The 20014-nt window shown below is 45.0% G+C and overlaps 1 protein-coding gene across 1 annotated transcript in view; it reads left to right on the forward strand.

Annotated features, from left to right (window-relative positions):
- WNT2 (Wnt family member 2) overlaps positions 1-11039 on the forward strand; it is a 43705-nt gene extending 32666 nt beyond the window's left edge. The window contains exon 5 of the mRNA XM_036862795.1: positions 9045-11039. Coding sequence (XP_036718690.1) covers positions 9045-9274 — 230 coding nt within the window. The 3' untranslated portion in view covers positions 9275-11039. The remainder of the gene's footprint in view (positions 1-9044) is intronic.
- The last annotated feature ends 8975 nt before the right edge of the window (positions 11040-20014 follow it).

Consider the following 20014-nt stretch of genomic DNA (forward strand, 5'->3'; position numbering starts at 1 on the left):
AGTACTTTAAAATAATGTATTTGCTTACTTCCTTTAAGCTTTCCCCCTGAAACCTATTTTGTGCTAGTGTGGTAAATCTCCTTTTTAAAATATGCAAATTTCATATTCCTAGGGAAAGAGCCCTGTATTATAGACTAGGAGATTTTGGTGCTACCTATTATTATTTCTACTGATTACTAATTGGGTAGTCTTGGGCAAATTAACTTCTCAGGGTCTCTTAAGATATGTATTTCACCTAGAAATTCCTAAGGTTCCCATGATTCAATTATGAATGAATGAATTGTTCATTAATCTTACTCTAAGTTTGCAATAACACAACCTGAACTTGATGCCACAGACTCTCTTAAGTTGTCATTTTGAATTTCTGTCATTTAAAAATGTGCCACATTTCTTGTATATATTCTCTGTGTATCAAGTGAGATAATTTGAGTAAAAACCTGGCTTTTAGCTAGTCTATTCTCCCATAGTGCCTGGGGACTGGGTAACCCCTCCCTGGAGAAGTGTGCCTTCCTTTGGCAAGGGAAGGCTGATCTTAATTTTTAAGGAACTGATTTTAATATTTAATAAATCAGGAAGTATATGTTGACCACCTGAGCACTATGCAGTATATAGAAGAAATATAAGGCCTAATGCTGTCCTTGGGAAGCAAGATGCATGAGAAATCATCAAACATTTCAAAACAGTGTATGAGCTCTACTGGCTGACGTGCTGACGTTATAGGACTCAGGAAGGTGGTCCAGGCGGGCTTGGAGCAGCCACGGAGCGCTCTATGAAAGGTGCTGAAGCAGGCCTGAATCTTGAAGGATGGGAAGACTTTCAATCTAAAGGAGTTCGAGGAAAGTCCAGTGCAGCAGATGAGAGTAACTCTTATGAGCAAACAGTCTACACGGCTGTGACATCAGAAAGTCTCTTCAGGAGACGGCCTGATTAGAGGACACGGGTGGAGGGCAGTGGGAAATGAACTTGGGTAGGCTAGCTAGTGCCAGATATGGAAAACCTTGACACGTCTAACCTCAACAACTTTAATTCCACGATAGGATTTGCTAATTTAATGGGACATGCTTTCCTGTGCCAGTCAAACCTGTCCTAGTTATTATGAAAATGTTGAGTAAAACCCTCTGAGATAAGTGGAGAGACTTTGTCCTTCCCCGCTTTAGCTTTGCAATCACTGATGCGAGGAAGGGGGAAGCCTTCCAAGTAGATGAATGTGCGGTCTCTAACATTTGCTCTTTAACATTCTTTTCTTCCCTCAATAAATCTGTGTTGTGAATGACAACGTGTAAGTCAGCCAGAGGAGAAACAGCCTATTGGATGACGGGCTTAAGTGAATCTTGCCTTATGCCCTAACGGTCAACATATGGGCTTCCGTCAGCCTGGAGTGGCAGGAATTTCCAAAGATACAGGCCCATCCAGAGAGAGAGAGAGAGAGAGAGCGCGAGCAAGAGAGAGAGAGAGAGAGAGAGCAAGCGAGCGCAAGAGGGAGTGCCCTTTCCCCAGGTCCCTGAGGTGTGGGTCTGGGAACTATTAGCAAAAGCCCTCCATCCTCCTCTGCTGTCAAGAAGATGCATGTCAGGGGAGACAGAAGTGTTTTTGCGCTGGGAACCCTGACTCCACCATTAATTTTATAGCTGTGGGGATGGGATGCTTGATTCTGTAAAGTTCCCTCAGCACTGCTTCACCAAAGGGGCATTATGTGGTCGGTCCCAAACTTACGTGATTTAGAAACTCTGATTCTTCATCTTTTTCCCATGCATATGTGAGCTCTTGTGTGAATCAGGGTGAGGAAAACACCTGTGGGAGGAGAGAGGTTCATCTGGCTGGAACCCGTACCTTCCCATGGTTACAGACTGCCCGGATTTTACGGGCACTGACTCTAGGCCGATGATCTGATGACAGCGCGGTATGAAGATGATAGATGAAGGTTTGGGTCCACTGAGCCTGAGTCTGCACCACTGTGTCTGGGGACTGGGATCTGTACCCAGGCAGGTCACACATCTGGGCACACTTCACAAACCTAAAGCAAAGGGAAGTCAGGGAGAAGAGCTTCCAACTTGTCACTTCTCTTAAGTGAACTGAGTAAATCAAAGTGTAGTAAGAAATAACATTATAAAGCAATATAAATGATCTTTTAAATAAACATGTTAAATCTGAAGCATCTAAATATCTGTTTATCCATTTAACCTATCAATTGGGGAGACTAATATTAGGGCCATTACTCAAAAATATTTTTAAAATTTCTCCTTTGAAGTATTTTTAAAGCCAGCCACACAGGCTTTGTAGATATTGTATGATGCAAATATTTGACCCATAACGATCAATTAGGCATTTGGAAATGGCGCAGAGAATCTTAGAATGAAGTCTGAGAAGAGTTAGGTAAGCGATCGAGCTATGCCATTTCATTTTTGGTGAGATGCACATTGGTGCTATAGGCTTTCCTGAACCAGAGAGTTCTGTTTAGGGACGGTTCCTCCCAGAGTCTTCAGTCGCTGCCACATCAGCAACATATATTAGAACCAACTTGGGAGCACGTGTGTTTTGGAGATGTGCATTCTGGTATTGCAAAGTATTTAGTCTGTCTCATTCCTCAAAAAGGTGACAGGAATCCAACAGGAATATCAGTACAGGAAAAATGCAGTGTAAGCTACAAATACCATGTTAACAAGCCTTGTTCACTTTCTCACAAAACTTCGGGTGTCCTAATTGTCTACGGCATATCATGCATTGGAGGAAAAGGTCCCCTCCAAAAGAGTTATATGTCAGGACCTTTGTGAGTTCTTCAGTTAATAAAATAATGAAGGGAGAGAACAGGAAATCTGCTAAAGCACTGATCACATACTGTTACACGTGAGCCTGCTTTCTGGGGCCTGGCGGGACACGAGGCCAAATCACAAGGTCAAGAGCTCCATCTCTGGAGTCAGACAAGGCTTCTCCAAATCCTGACCCTGCCACCTGCTTGCTGTGTGATCTCGGGCAAGTCACTTAACCCCTCTGACCTTCTGTTTCCTCATTTCCAAAACAGTGATGATAATAGTACCTACTTCATAAGCACTTATGAGAATTAAATGAGATGATGCAGGCAAAGGCTTCTCACAGGGCCTGGCCTGTGTAAGTGCTCCACAAATATTGGCCCCGGTTATGAACAAAAAGGAGAGAAAGGGGATAAAAAAGAAGGTAGAGGGGGAAAAAAGAAAGAAGAGGGGAAAAAAGAGAAGAAAAGAAAGGATAGAAGAACTTCAGCTCTATCTGGCTTTGAAAATGTGAAAACTGGCTCTTCTGGTAGGTGTAGCTGGCTTTATTTCCCCAGGGCTCTTGTTATGGCCTAGGTGGGATCATCAGATCATCTAATGAGTGACTCATTACTTAATTAGCTGGTATATTATTTAGAAAAAGAGATCTAAAAGTATATGTCGCAAATATTCAGAACTAAACAAGGAGCCAGGTCATAAAACTCAGTGGCTCCTTTTCATAAAGCACATGTGAGCGCTCTCTCTCTCTTTCTGTCTCTCACATACACATATATGTGTATAATCTTGTATATATATATATATATATGTGTGTGTGTATATATATATATATATATGTATAGTCTTGATTCTTTTTATTTCAAGAATAATAGTGATGGTGATGTTTTCTGTCTTGCAAACACTAATGGGAAGTCCCTAAGACAGTAGAGCCCTATTGCTATCAATAATAATGAGTCCTTATTATAATTTCAATACAGGAAGCAAAACCAACAAGTTTTGTGTAGCTTCTGCACTCTGGCAAACTCTCTTTTCAGGGTTTTGATGAAATGGCTCTATATTCTGCTCAAATGGCAGCAAGTGTCAAAACTGCCCTTCCTCCCTGCAGTCTGTCATCAGATCTAATGAGATCCAAACCCCAAAGCAGGGCCAGTTTGTAGTCCTTCACTAGGCAGCCTCGTCCTCCCATCCTGGTGCCGCTGACCCCTCGGGGGGGCCATTGCTGCTCCAGGCTGCCACCCCACAGCCTTCTCACATCAGTGGCTCTCAACCTTCAAAAACCCGCCTCACATTTTCTTCTGGGCCTTCATTATGCCCTGTCTGGGCAGCCAGTGGAGAGTGGTAGGTTCAGATTCATCGTGAATTCCAGCATTGTGTAGCTGAACACTGAACTGCGGAGAGAGCTCAGTGCCAGAGTCTTTGTCTCCTTTTCTGAAACCACTTCCTAGTTAAGCTCTTGCCAGCGGCCATCGCTTTGCTCCCCTCAGAGTTTGGATGGTGTTGAGGCCACTTCACTGGACAACCTTCTGTTCAGTTGGAGTCTAGTTCAGTTTGCTGCATTTGGGGGACAAAACCCACCAGGACCATTAGTCCAGGCTGAGTTAGACCACAAGATTCGACGTCCTTAGGCTTGCAAGCCGCCGGGGAAAGACCACGGAGTTCGATGTCAGTAAAAGGCCCCCAGCCTGATCCAGGAATGAGACATTTGACCTCCCTGTCCTGGGCCCTGGGCCCCATAGCCCCAAAGGGGATAAAGAATTCTAATTGCATGGTAATGTATTTATATTCTGATAAATGTATATCAGTGGAAGTGAGGAATACTTATTGATGCGCAGGGCTTATGAACAAAACACATAAAAGGTCAAAACTCAGTTACCTCTGAGATGGCAGGTGAGAGCACTTTTCACACCCCCTAGGGGTCTCATTCACACCCAAGGCTTCAGTTGCCACCTCTGCCAAAGATTTCCTAATCGGCGTCTCCATCCTGACCTCTCTCCTGAGTCCCAGAGAGGATTTTCAGTGACCATTCCTACCTGTGTGGCACACAGTCACAGCCAACTCAACATGCTGAAAACTAAGCTCGTTATCTTTCCCCAGAGCCTGCCCCGCCCAGGTGTCCCCCACCTCAGGGAATGTCCCCCGCGTAAACCCCGGCACTCCCGCCGGAAGCCTGGGGGCGCCTCTCCACTCCCCTCATCCTCTCAGCCACTTGTCTGGTCAATCACCACGTCCTGAGGTGCAGCCGCCTCAGCTTCCCTCGAGCCCGTTAACCTCTCCCATTCCCACTACCACTGTCTCCATCTAGGCCACATCGTGTCCTGCCCAGAGTGCTTTATTGGTTTCTAACTTGTCTCCTGGCCTTCACCCTGGCCCCCTTCAATCCAGTCACCCATAGTGATTCTTCTGAAATACAAGTCAAATCACGTCTCCCTTTTGTGTAATAACTCTCAATAGCATTCCTCTGCCCTTGGTTAAAACGTAAACCCCTTGACCTGTGACACACGGCCTTTCACAGGCAGCTTCTGCACACGTCACTGGCTCATCTCCTGCCACTGTCCCCTTTGAGCACTGCCCTCCAGCTGCAGCCAACACTCTTCCAAGTCTTTGTGGCCTTAGCTGCTGCCTCCTGCTCTTCTCCCTCCTTCCCCTCCCCCTTCTCTTCTTGTTATTGAAATATAAAATGCATCCAGCAAAGTGCATGTACCACATGTGTACAGCTAAGTGAACTGTCTCAAATGAGCACCCCCAGGTAACATGTGCCCAGATCAGGAACCTGAAGAGAACAGTATTCCAGAAGCCTCCTTCAGGCCCCTTTTCACTACCTCCCCAAGAGATATCACTACCCTGACTTCTAATAGCACAGACTAGTTTTCCCCACTTTTGTACTTTATATAAATGAAAACCTACACAATGTATCAGGTAACTCCTGCTGCATAGCAAACCACCAATCAACGTAATGGCCTGAAATCACCTTAAAGTTCCACCTTCAGCTTCATCACTCCTTGCAGCTCTGCTCTTCTGTCCACTTCATCACCAAGCTTCTTGCAAACTGCCCACACTCTATCATCACCTGGCCTCTCCTCCTGTTCACTCTTCAATCCACTGCACCCATCCGTATTGTTCCACTGAAGCTGCCCTCATCAAAAGGCACGAGTTACCTCCTTATTGTTGAACCAGATGAACAGTTTTCAGTCTTTTCCTACTTGACACTCCCCACCATCCAACTCACCCTTTAATTCAGTGAGTCACCAAGACCTAATGATTCTTCCTCTTCAACCCATCCTGTATTTGTCCTACTTCTGTCTCTACTCATTATCTCTTGCCTGGACTAATCCAACAGCCTCAAGATACCTCCCTGCCCCAAGCCACTCTTCCAGATTTATCATTTCAACATATTTTTCCCTGAATAGAAATCTGGACTGGCTCACCACCCACCATGGAATAAAATCCAAATTGCAGCAAGGCAGGAAGACTCTTTGACCTGTTGCTCCAACCTCTCTTTCCGTGCTTTTTGCCTAACACACACCCTCTGCCTCGGCCACGTTGAATCTGCACAGTCTCTTGTGTCCTTGACCTCTGAATTTCTGCTGGGAGGTTCTCTCTTGCCAGAAATGCCTGTCACCCCATTCTCCCCTTCAAATCTTCTATCCATCCTTCACGTCATATCTGTAATGCCACCTCCTCTACAAAACCACTAACAGCTCCTTTTCTGATCCTGTTTTCTACTATTATTACTAATAACTATCATTATTATAATATGCTTGGCTTACCCCCCCTAGAACATAAACTCCTCGAGGCAGGCAGGATCTTTGCTTTGTTCACTGATACAGCAGCCCAAGCTCCCAGAACTGTGCCTAGCACATAGTAGGCACTCTTGTTAAACACTTGTTAAGTGAATGAATGGTTAACATTTATTGAGCACTTATTATGCCAGGTGCTTCCAGGCAGAATCTCATTCAATCCCCACCACAGCCCTATGAGGAAGGAACTATTTTTATCCCAGTTTTGCATAGGAGGAAACTGAATCTTAATGAGATTAAGTAGTGGGCCCAAGGTCACACAGTTGATATATGGTAAAGCTAGGATTTGAACCCTGATTTGTCCAAGCCCTAAATAACCTCTCTCTACTGTCTTGAGCTTTGCAGTGGTGTTTTCACAAAACTCTACCGTTGGCTACAGTAGGTCTTTGGCAAATGGAGCAGTTATCTTGAAGTAGTGGAAATAACTCTTTACATATTTATCTCTTCATTATATCGTGAGTTCCCCGAGAATAGGAAGTGAATCCTAATTCTTTTATTTCCTCATGGCCACCGCCAGGAACCCCAGGTAGCCGCACAGTGTCTGACACATGTTTGCGTTCGCTAAACGTTTGCTGAATTGAGTAAAGGGGTCTGCTGTTAAGAAAGGCAGCGTGTAGCAGCCAGTCCTTTTTGCACAGTCAGGAATTCTGAGTACTGTCCCGATGGTTGCCCCGAATCCAGGCCCAGCTGCTGTCTCTTCCAACGCTTTGCTTCTTCAGCACGATGGAGGCTCAGGGCCATCCCTGGCTGACCCACCCGCCACCCTGACTCCGGCCCTTCGCCGTCCTTCCTGCCCTTATGAAATTGCCCTGCCTGTCTTCCTGATGTCAGTGGTCTGATCACGCAGAGCAAGTCCTGCCCCTCCTACTCCTCTTCTTGACCCCATGCCCTGCTTGAACCTGGCTGCTTCCTTGGTCATTCTTGACAGGCAGGGCAACATGACATTTATATAGATAATTGGAACACAGGGCGGAATGTGATAAGCACAGAGTCACGAGGCACTGCAGGAGTTATGAAGAGGGAAAAATTCCTAGTTAACTGAAGGAGGAATGGAAAATGAAGCCACTGTCTTCATCCCGATAAAAGGTGGGTTTTTTTTGGTTTTGTTTTGTTTTTAATAAAGAGTTTAGCTTCTTTAGGTTTGTTGGTTATTTAGGATTGTCAATTGCAAGTAATAGAAACTTGAGTGCTTTAAGCTGAAAGGTGAAATTTATTATAAGGAAACAGTCTCTCGAGGTATCCAAAGGTTGGAATGCAGCCAGACCTCAGAGAGAAATGTCCAGAAAACTGTCCAGGGTCTGGGCAGCATTCTCTTTCCATGTCTTATCCTCACTGTCTCTGTACATCTGCTTCGTTCTCGTCTCTCTGTGATGTCTTCTCGTCCACAGACCTCATCATGGTACATGGCTGCCAATGGCTGCTGTGTTTATACTTGGAATTTGTACTGTCCCCATCAGAACCACAAATCCTCAGGGAAATCTACCTCACTGGCCCAGCTCGAGTCCAGTGCTCACCCCTGGCCCAGTCACCTGCTGCCAACAGAGCAGGGTCACGTTGTTCACCATGGCTGCCAGGTGCCCTGCTCTGTGCAGAAAGGATCATTGTAAGCTGAGCAGACTCTCTAAAAGTGTCCATTACACTTGGTTCTGTTACCAGATAAGGCTCTTGTAAAAGAACTCTGGGTGCCTCCCCAAGAAAAGAACAATTAAGAGGCTTCCTAGCTTTGAGATTCTTTGAGAAACAAATACATAAATATGAATTGCCAAACAGCAAGCATCATCCTAATTAACTAAGACAATGTCCACTAGTCATTTCTAACAGGCTTTTAATACCAGTTTTGTTTATCAAAGACCTAGAATCCTGGCTTCAGCCAGGTGTCTCACGTACATCTAGATGACCCACTAGACCAAAGCACGGAAGATAAACCCGGCTGGGCATTGCTCCCTCCTCAAGGCCTTACACAAATGATGCCCACACCTGCCCTTCAGCAACCAGAGTTCTCTTGTCTTTCTAATAAGCCAGTGTAATCAGATCCAGGGAGACAAAATCCCCACCATTGGAGGGTTCCATACCCCAACAAATTCCAGCAGAGCTAACTTTGGCCACTGCTTCCTTAATGTGATTTAAGGCTGGGAGAGAGAGGACTAGTACGGCTCCTTCTTTCATCCTGATCTGACCTTGCCCATTCAGTGACCCATCAATCTAAGGCTGGGTAAGGATAATCTGAAAAGCTTATCCAACTTAGAAGTGGGAATGCTGGAGTCAGGATGTCCAAGGCAGCTCCAAAGCTTCACATCCATTCTTCCTGGACGTGGCGCTCACTGCTGTTGCACCCAGGGTTGACACATGCTCCGTGGGTCCACAGAATTGGTGGCACAGCCCCAGGATGTGGTGAGGTGGCATCAGGGTCCCGTCCTGGAGGATGACCCCGTACCTCTTCCTCTCGAAGCATACTGTGTTCCACCCACACCATTTCAGTGACACCCCCTGGCTTGTCTTCCAGGCTCCCCGGGTACAGCAGGCCGTGTGTGCAACCTGACTTCCCGAGGCATGGACAGCTGCGAAGTCATGTGCTGTGGGAGAGGCTATGACACCTCCCACGTCACCCGGATGACCAAGTGCGAGTGTAAGTTCCACTGGTGCTGTGCTGTGCGCTGCCAGGACTGCCTGGAAGCCCTGGATGTGCACACGTGCAAGGCCCCGAAGAGCCCCGACTGGGCGGCTCCCACATGACCCCAGCGGAGGTCACCATCCACCTTCCCTCCCACAAGGACTCCATTGGATCTGCAAGGATGCTGGGCTCTTGGGTTCCTTCTGGGAGATGTTTCCTTAGGCACGTGGCCTTTGTCTCTACAGAAGCCTCTTCCTGCTCCCTGGGGGCCCAGGACGGGGCCCACACGCTGCACATTAAGCATGCCCTATTTTCTCCGACTTCCGGCACCCTGAGGCACGTCTCTTCCTGGTCGTGACAGGCTGTTGGGGGGAGAGGGGTGGTGGGCCCAGACCACTGTCTCTACCCACCTAGACATTTCCTCTTCTAGAACAGTTGGCCAGAGGGAAAAAGAGTGTCTCAAAGGAGCTTCCTCTGTGTTTTCCAACAAATGTTCACAGTTAAGAAATTCCATACTTCTGTCCAGAGGGTAAAGTGTAGAAACCAGGATAAACCCCTACTGAAGTAACTTTAATTCTTGAAAAGACCAAGCAAGGCTATTGCCTGATCAAGTGATTTTCACAGCCACCACCTCTGGGGTGATTGGTAATTGGCTGGAGAAAAATGGCTTTCAATAAACTTTAGGTTTCAAATGCTCGCATTTCAAGGCATTTGTTGTCATGTTAAAATCTGACGTGACAAGGTGGGTCTGTTGTCCTTTGGTACAGTTTGGAGTCTGTGCAATAGCAAAAGCCTCAGAAAGTGATTGCTTTGTATTACTGTCCACTCAATATAAAGAACTTTTTAGGGAATGAGATCACTTAGAATCTGAAGGGAATTTAAAAGAAAACTGATGATCTGGCAGTATTCTGTAACTGTTGAGTGAAGATGGAGGAAAGTAACCTAGTGAGTGGAATGTCAGAAAACACGTCTGTACAGATAAGGGGGAAGGGGGGGAATGAAATTCCTACCTGGTGTGATGCTTGTGGCCCATGGAATTCTGTAACTGAAATGGCTTTAAGAATGAAAACTTTGGGGATGACAAGACCAGGGAACCAAAGTGCTGACAGAGAGGTTTCCAGAGCGAGGTCACGCCTGGACAGCCCCTACCATAAGTGGACGACTAAAAGAACTCGGCCGTGTGCGCAAAGGGGCATCAACTAGTTCCTGTCACCCTTCAAGCACATTGTAAAGACCTGTCATTTTTAATTGTGCTCATCTGACGCTTACAAGATGACAAGATACCATAGCCTCAAGCAAATAACACATAGCCTTGCTTATAAAGTTGGTAACCCTAGTGTATTATATTGCAAACAAATCGTAACTTGGAGACTATATTTAAGGGACTCAGCTGTAATTATGGGAACATCAATATGCAAATTGTGGCCGGCTTCTGCCCTAAACCGAAAGATGACATCCAAGGAAAATGGACAGGCTGCCTGCCCCATTTTATCAGATGAAAGATGTATCAGATGAAAGAAGGGTGAAATACACGAAGGTACTCCTCATCACCCCCCTCCAGTTAGGTTCTAGTTCTAACTGTGATCTCTTCACAGAGCTACATTAACTAACAGGATGATTCATTACAGGCATCTGGTGTCAAATTACTGATGCTTGCTTACCCTTTGATACTTTGGCCTTCAGGTTCTCTATCCTTGATTTAGAGCAGGACATTTACACCAAGCCTCTTGGAAATCAACCCTCTGGAGTGCTTTGTCATAATGATATTTGCCTCCTAGTTTTCTTAAAAATGACAGAATTCATCTCTTTTCACTCACTCCCAAACCCTAAAATTAATTGTCTAATTTTTCCAAAGTGGCTCTTCCTTCTTTTTATTCCATGGATTCAGAGGGTGGGAGGAATGGAGCGTGGTGGTAGCTGCTCTGAGCCCAGTGTGGGTCTGGGGGCGGGGAGGGGGGGTGAGTGGGAGGCCGAACAGGTGAGCTCAGTCTTAGTTACACTGAAGCTTGCTGTGGGAGGATGGAGGGACTTTCTTGGGGGTCTCAAAGCCATCAGCCCCCCTTCCTGCTGGATGAACTGTGAAGTCATAAATCCATGGATATATTTAGACATGGAAAGGATCTTAGAGGACATCTTAGCTCCCCTCAGCCTGTATCTGGGGAAACTGAGACCAAGAGAAGTGAAGGGATCTGTACAAATACCAGCCGTTACCCCGACACTCCCACAAACAGGACCACACTCTAAGAGTCTTCAAGAAAGTTAAGCACTTTATCTATTAAATGAAACTAGTTTATCTCAGAATTAACTTGGTGGATTCTAAGCAATTTTAGCATCTTGAGGGGATGTTCATTGTTTGTTTGTTTGTTTATCCCTGGCATGCTTAGATCTGACTTTCTTCTTATGTTGAAATGCATCCTTCCTGATAAGGAGCAAGGGGACAAGGCACGTCCATGTCCCCTTGTTCATAAACTGCCTCTTGCTGCATAAATTGTCCTATTTTGTAAGAGAGACTATGGCAGCCATCTCCAGTGGCAGTAGATGAAGCCACTGTGGAGAGTAAAATAAGAGAGTGAAATATTTTTCTCTGCTTTTACTTCTGAAAGAGAAAATCTCCAAATTTTTAAAAAGGTGAAGATAATTTCAAACTTACTTTCTTTAGGGCTTGGTACAGGATCAATATTTCATGACTCTAAAAGATACTAAACTCTTGATTATCCAGGCTTTTAAGGGAATGTATGGCATGAATTACCCAAAATAAAATAATGAGGGAATCCATTCAGGTCAAATCCCCTTACGAATTCCCTCCCAGTAAATATCTTATTATAAGTGGAAGTTTTCTAAGCTCAAGATGATGCCTATTGATTTTTCTGCCATTTCTGAAAACGTTCCACACAGTAGGAGATCTTCACTAGTTCACTGGAGTTTTCTTAAATAAAGATATACTTGCACATGATTCTCAGACTTAGCAAATGGGTTTTTTTCTTCAATAGATTTGCCTCTCTCAATTGGTCTGTGGTGCCAACTGATCTTGGTATTCGGTGAACACGCTTTTCAATGTGTATTCTAGTTACAGCGTCCTGGACAGTCCCTCATGCTCTGAAAGCATTAACACCCTGCCTTAAGAGACCAGTTTATCCCCTCAAATGGTTTAAACTCAAGCACAAACGCCCCCAGTGCCATGACCACACTTGGCTCTGGCTCTGTGCCCCTCAAGGATGGGGGCCCTGGCCTGTTAATGGACCACAGTTACTTCAGGATGGGAGTGGGAGAGGCATAGGGCAACCCCAGGCATAGAACACCGCCTATCCGCTCTGCCTTTTATGGGTGTCACTAGATTGAAATGAGCATCCCAGAAGGATCCACCAAATGGCAATTTAATCTGCACGTGGCCTGATCATGGGAGGGGGAGTGAGAGGGAACGAGCCAGGTAGCTGTTGCCAAGAGACCAGCTGAGTCTGGTGATGGTGGAGAGTGGCTTTTTCAGCTCTAGTGGGTAACCTCCACCCTTCCTTCTGTTGTTGCTTCCCTGTCCCCTCCCAGCACCTACTTCCAAGGCATCTGGAGGCCCCTGAGCCTTAGGGCCTCAGGCCATTGCTCAGCTGTCCATACCTGTTGTCTAGCTGTGCTCCAGGCTGCCAAGGTTAATTTCAAGAGATGTTTTCAATTGTCACAACAATTTGCCTTTTTATCGGAGTTATTACGAAGTTTGAGAACATCAGGTATCACGTTTCTTTTTCAAAGAAAGGTAGCTTTAAAGTCAGAAAATGCAACTTCACATTGGCACTTCTCGGCCTTATTAACTTATTAAAGAATCTTACATTGACTCTCTGAGACCTACAGCAGGCCTCTCTCTCAGAGGCAGCCAACATGACCGTGCATGCGCTTGGGCTTGACAGTATTTTCAGGCCAGGATATTGTTATTACTTCTCATTTATTAAAGGCTGGCCTGGGGCCGGTGTTGTCTCGCTCAGCTGAAGAACATTTATCTCCCCTCTTGCCCACTCTCAAAATAAAGGCTCAGAGAGGTGTCCAGTGGACCAGAACCATTCTTTTGTCTATTTACTGTACTTCAACCTGAGTTCCTTATCTTAAGAGCAAGAGTTGTACTCTCAACAAATAGACCTCCCAGTTCCAAAGCTGGTAAATTGCTTTTGTCAGGTCTGTGCTGACCTGCAAAGCAGTCCTCTGGTGTAAGCTGACAGCTAAGGTGTGCTGATTTTGACCTTCTCCTTACCTAGGCAGAGAAAACTTTCACTCATCCATGAGAATGTTCTTTACATTTTTCTGGGGATCAGCAAGGTGACAGGTGGTTTGCAAAGCCCAACATGATCGTTATTTTTCTAAATTGTAGTTGTTCCAGCTCTAGTTTTTTTTTTCCTGATATTCACATGGATTTCTCGTTTAACCAAACCTCCCACTTCCACAAGCTAATAAAAGTGTCACACAGATTGTTACAAAGACCTATTGTTATTTACAAGTCTACATTTTCTGTGAAATCAAAATATAATAAAGCGAATTTTCGGTGTTGACTTTGTTATTCTAAACTCGCGATAGTCTTGCCAAACCCTCTGGTGAAAAGAAATCCCTGCAGGTTATGGAAACCGTCTTTTCTCAGGACCACACTTAACACAACTTGATTAAGAGGTGTCTTTCAAGTTTGTAAAGATTTTCAGGGAAGGCAATTTACTTACCTCACTGATAACTACAATTCACAGGTAAGACATATTCTAGATTGAACAATTATTCCAGGTTTTCACCTGTGTTCTCCTGTGGTTGCCACCTAAGTGCTTGCCCCGTCTTGGCACCAGCATGCTTTGGCAGCGTTTATAAATTCAGTGTCTCTCCACAGCAGCTAGACCCATCCCCATCAGCTTCTCCATATTATTGTTTTCCATGTAAGTGCTTGCTCTCAGCTGAATGTTTCTTTTGTCAGCTTGATTAAAAACATACAAGATCCCTCACCCCTTTATTGAGATCTGTGCATCCTGCGTGTGCCACTTACATACAAGCAGCAAAAGCTCAGAAAATGGAAATAAACTCTCCCCCAGCAAGGGAAATCCACTCCTCCCCCCCATTTTCTCTTCCTTGATGAGCTATATTTTGGGGTGACCTGACTAAACAAGGTGCTGACTGTACGTCAAGCACCCCAAGGTGACCAGCCCCCTAGTCAGGCGGCTCCTGGTCCCTCTAGGATTCATTCCTAGAAACTCCCACACTTGCATGATTTGAAGAAGAGGTGGTGACACAACACATGTATCTGTGTATGTTTTTCAAAGGGCATTTCCCCGAAATATTTTTTGCCCAGACACTGTCAATGAAATTCCCTTTTTATCTAAGCCTTTGTGTGAGAGGGCTGTCCTGCACATTGTAGGATCTTTAGAAGCAACCCTGGTCTCTAATCACTGGATGCCAGGACCCCTGCTCCCCAGTGTGACAACCAGAAGTGTCTCCAGACATTGCCAGATGTCCCAGGTGGGGTGGGGGGAGCGACGGGTGATAGTGAAACCGTTCCCGGCTGAGAACCGAAGATCTAACACTTCAAGTCCTCTTAGTAAAATGCAGTGTGTTTTCAGAAGTTGGAAGCTGAATTCTTCTTAGGAACTCCTCAGTTTCACAACACTCAGGGACAAAAAGCCCAAGATATGGCCTGGAGCGGGAGGAGTGAGAACGTTCTAGCTCTGCCTAAAATAGTTGAGTGATTTTGAGTTTTTCAGGACAGAAGAGGGGTAATAGTCAAGAGGGGTCACTGCAAAATGGAGAAAGTCTGAGTTTCAAGCAGATATAGTGAGACTTTCCAGTGGAGAGCCTGGGTGGGTTATCAGCTACAGGTTGTTCACTGCACACACACACACACACACACACACACTGCCTAGACTCGTGTGGGTGGTATTTTAGGGGAGTGAAGGAATTCAGAGAGTTGTCCAACATGTGCCAGCGAAGGTGGGAAAGGGCCAGCGTGCGCTGGATGCAAGGTGGGGTAGAGTGGAGGAAGAAAGACGCTGGGTGATAGACAAAATGAAGGGTCACCTCAGCGGGCTGGAGAACTTGGGGCAGATGACAACTGGCTAAAGGAAGGAAACAGAAAGCCTGTCTTCTTTTACTTGACAATTTTTCATGGGCCAAACTGGATTTCTATTTAGGCTACCCAAAGAAGTAAAGAGCAGATGAGAACCACTTGGATGAACAAAAGAACTCTTCATCTGTTCCTTCATGCTAGGATCCAGTTCTAGATAATACAGCATGAGTAAAATCTGACCAACAAGATCAATTTACCATTTAGACTATTTTTGGACTCAAGTTGATTTTGTAATTTCCGAGTACTGACTAACCCTGTGAAAGCCCCTGTAATTGAATCACAGGCTCTGGATTTCCCCAGGTAGTGCACACAATCCTATCTTAATAGCATCGCCGGCTTTCCTAAGTTCCACACATGAGAGGAATCACATTACTGCCTGTACACCCAATTCAAATACTTCAATGATGAAGATGCATCCAGTATCCACTCAGCCGGCTTGCTCACACTGGTTACTTGGGCAGAGGCTAGGGAGTTTGGCAAACCCATCTGTAAATATTTAGGGGCTTCATGTTACAGGTGGAGATTGCACACCAGCCGAACAAACAGCAGGAAATACAGAAAATGAAATCTGAACTGGAGTCTCCAAATGTCTACCCGCCCACATAAATTGGCATCTGCCCCTTGATCATTATTCTCCAATAGCAATGAAGACTTCATGAAAGGCCTTGAATTCTGAGTTGTCATTGTGGAATTGTGCTTAATCAAGACAAATATTCCCAGCCTAAGAGTATGACTAGAAGAAGAAAGGAGTAAGGGTTTAATTTTCTTATATATTGTTATAACTATAAACAATGCCTTATCTTCTCAACAACTCTCGTGAAATAATAAGCACTTGTGTTTTTTAAAGTATTTACACCAGTCCTTGGAGATTTTATTAGAATCATGATTCACAGATGAGAAACTGTCCTCCTCTACAGTGTTTAGTAACACTGTATGTCTCTGGCTATTAACCATTCATTCATTGGTGATTTTCCTTTATTTTTTCTGAACTGACTGACTGGCTCAAGAGGATCCCTCTAGTTTGTATATTATAGACATATAATTAAACAGTTTCTGAAAATTATGTTGTTCTGTCATATGGATATGGGACTTCAAGAGAGCAGTGAGAATCCCTCCAGGATTCATGGAATCACAGAATGTCACATTTGGAAGGAACAACGCACATAATTTATTCCCACCTCTGCATTTTATTCATGGGAAAACAAAAGAAATGTCATGGCTTGGACTGTGATGTAAGCAAGACACTCTGAATCATCCTCAGGCAAGAACAGTTATTTTTCATTCCATCAATGTGTACTGAGCATCTCCTGTGAGTCAACTGCTGTGCTACATACTGGAAATGCAGCAGTAACTAAGACAGACATGCCCTTTCCCAGACCCTTCTGGGGGGCTACACAGGATGTGTGTATTTTACTTTTTACTTTACAAGCACTTTCACATGCAGGGTTGGATCTAGTCCTTAGGACCACCCTTAGATATAGATATGATTATCCTCTGTTTTTAGATGAGGTAAGTTTCAGAGAGATTTAGTAATTTGCCCAAGATCATAAAAAGGCTTATAGGAGGGAGAGCCTGGACTCAAATATTTGTTTTCTAAGTCTCACTCCAGTGATCTCTCCAGTACACCAGAGCTCTCTCTGATTAAAACTCAAGGAGAAGTATTCTGTCCAATGGACTAGTGAAAACTGCTTAGTTGGTTCCATGACCATATTTTCTAGCAGACGTGTGGACTGCCAAAGGACTTCTGACTTCATTTATGTGCAATCCAGACAGCAAATCATATGTAGAGTCACATGTAAAAAAGCTCTACCAGAAAATGACTTGTACTTATACATTTAACAGGGCACTTATGTTTAAAATAAAGTAGTTTTGAGATTCTTCTAGAAAATCTAAGATTTCTGGTCATAAGAAGTCTATTTACTCTGTCATGTGGAGATTGACTCCACAACTGAAGAGAGTTCAAAAATATTATGTATCAATTCAAACATGGTATGAATTATGATTTATTCAAGAGTATTTTCCGGGCTTCCTTGGTGGCGCAGTGGTTAAGAATCTGCCTGCCAATGCAGGGGACATGGGTTCAAGCCCTCGTCCAGGAAGATCCCACATGCCGTGAGCAACTAAGCCTGTGCGCCACAGCAACTGAGCCTGCACTCTAGAGCCCACGAGCCACAACTACTGAGCCTGCATGCCACAACTACTGAAGCCTGTGTGCCTAAAGCCCGCACTCTGCAACAAGAGAAGCCACCACCATAAGAAGCCACGCACCGCAACGAAGAGTAGCCTCCACTCTCTACAACTAGAGAAAGCCTGCGTGCAGCAACGAAGACCCAATGCAGCCAAAAATACATAAACAAATAAATAAATAAATAAATTTATATATAAAAAAAGAGTATTTGCCAAATTCCTATCTAATAACTGATTACTCAGGTTGAGTAACATGTCAATAATTTTTAAAAGTATTTTTCATAATAGTCTTGCCCTTTTACCCTAAAGAAGGGAGACAGTTAAAAGTTTCTTAGCAACAATGCCCAAGAAAAAAAATTTCAGAATTGTATTCAAATGTAAGAATGTATTTCAAAATATTTTGAAGGCACAAAGTGCTTATAAATATGATATTAGCATCTATTAGCAATAATAATATTTTACCTTGTTTAACATGAAGTATGGATGGTCTTTCTCTCCATAAAGCAAACTGGGAAGATTTGTATAATCCTAGATTACTAGATAATGTTTCTAGGAACAACAGGTGCTCTCTGCTCTACCTTCCGGTCTAGAAACAGTCCAGCAGGGCTGGAGTAGTACATATTGTTGACACTGACCTCCAATTGATTTCTAATCTACAACTCATTTAGTCCAGCCTTGTGGTTGGGATTGCTTCTGATGGTGGTCAAATCAGCAAAAGGAAATTCTCTTTAGAATGTAAAGGAACCAAGGATAAGTCCTTACATGAATATCTGAGGAGTGTAGGAGAGCAAGAGAGAATCTTGGTCTAGATAGAATGTTAAACAATGGGCTAGGGGAGAGGGTGGAGAATTTTTATTACAATTATTCTAAAAGCGTATGGAATAGATTTACACTCATGTTTATTCATGATGAAAAAAAAACCTGCCCCCAGATATGCATTTTAATTTGTGAGAAAACTGCTAAGCAATGTGAGATCATGGAGAAGGTGGTCCTTAAAATAAATAAGTAAATAAAATCTAGGGAATGTAATCCTGCCTAGAATGTGATTCATTCTTTTGGAGCAATAAGTGAAATGATGTCCAAAAGCAATTTTCATATTTCTTGGACATGTAAGCATTTTTCCTTGTACAACTATAGCAGAATCAGATCCCTAGGTAGATTATATAGACAACCATGAGGGGAACAACTCACCCCGAAATGTCATTTTTCTTTCATTGTTCCAGAATGGGGCTTAAAAGTCTCACCCTTACCAATGCTGCCTGGGGATGAAGAAACTATGTTAGGAACTTTTCTTTTAAAATGCATGAACTGGGGGGACCTTCAAGATGGCGGAGGAGTAAGACATGGAGATCACCTTCCTCCCCACAAATACATCAAAAATACATCTACATGTGGAACAACTCCTACAGAACACCTAATGAACGCTGCCAGAAGACCTCAGACTTCCCAAAAGGCAAGAAAATCCCCACGTACCTGGGTAGGGCAAAAGAAAAAAGAAAAAACAGAGACAAAAGAACAGGGACGGGACCTGCATCTGTGGGAGGAGCTGTGAAGGAGGAAAAGTTTCCACACACTAGGAAGCCCCTGCACTGGTGGAGACAGGGGGTGAGCGGGGGGAAAGCTTCAGAGCCAAGGAGGAGAGCGCAGCCACAGGGGTGTGGAGGGCAAAGCGGAGAGATTCCCGCACAGAGGATCAGTGCCGACCAGCACTCACCAGCCCGAGAGGCTTGTCTGCTCACCCGCCAGGGCGGGCGGGGGCTGGGAGCTGAGGCTCAGGCTTTGGAGGTCAGATCCCAGGGAGAGGACTGGGGTTGGCTGCGTGAACACAGCCTGAAGGGGGCAAGTGTGCCACAGCTAGCCAGGAGGGAGTCCGGGAAAAATTCTGGAACTGCCTAAGAGGCAAGAGACCATTGTTTCGGGGTGCGTGAGGAGAGGGGATTCCTTCCCCGTGTGCCCACAGAAGGCAGAGCACCACCTAAGTGAGCTCCAGAGAGAGGCACGAGCCATAGCTATCAGCTTGGACCCCAGAGACGAGCATGAAACGCTAAGGCTGCTGCCGCTGCCACCAAGAAGCCTGTGTGCAAGCACTGGTCACTACCCACACCTCACCTCTCAGGAGCCTGTGCAGCACGTCACTGCCAGGGTCGTGAGATCCAGGGACAACTTCCCTGGGAGAATACACAGCACGCCTCAGGCTGTTGCAACGTCATGCTGGCTTCTGCCGCCACAGGCTCACCCCGCATTCCAGTTATGACTACCGTACCCCTCCCTCTTCCTGGCCTGAGAGAGCAAAATAGCCCTAATCAGCCTCTGCTTTAACCCCCTCCTGTCTGGGCAGGGAAAAGATGCCTGAGGGCAACCTACATGCAGAGGTGGGGCCAAAAGAACCCCAGGAGCTGTGCAAGCAAAGAAGAGAAAGGGAAATTTATCCATGCAGCCTCAGGAGCAGCAGATTAAATCCCCACAATCAACTTGAGGTACCCTGCATCTGTGGAATACCTGAATAGACAACAAATGCTCCCAAAATTGAGGCAGTGGACTTTGGGAGCAACTACAGACTTGGGCTTTGCTGTCTGTGATTGATTGGTTTCTGATTTCT

This window comes from Balaenoptera musculus, chromosome 9, assembly GCF_009873245.2.
Source record: "Balaenoptera musculus isolate JJ_BM4_2016_0621 chromosome 9, mBalMus1.pri.v3, whole genome shotgun sequence".
Classification (NCBI taxonomy): Eukaryota; Metazoa; Chordata; class Mammalia; order Artiodactyla; family Balaenopteridae; genus Balaenoptera; species Balaenoptera musculus.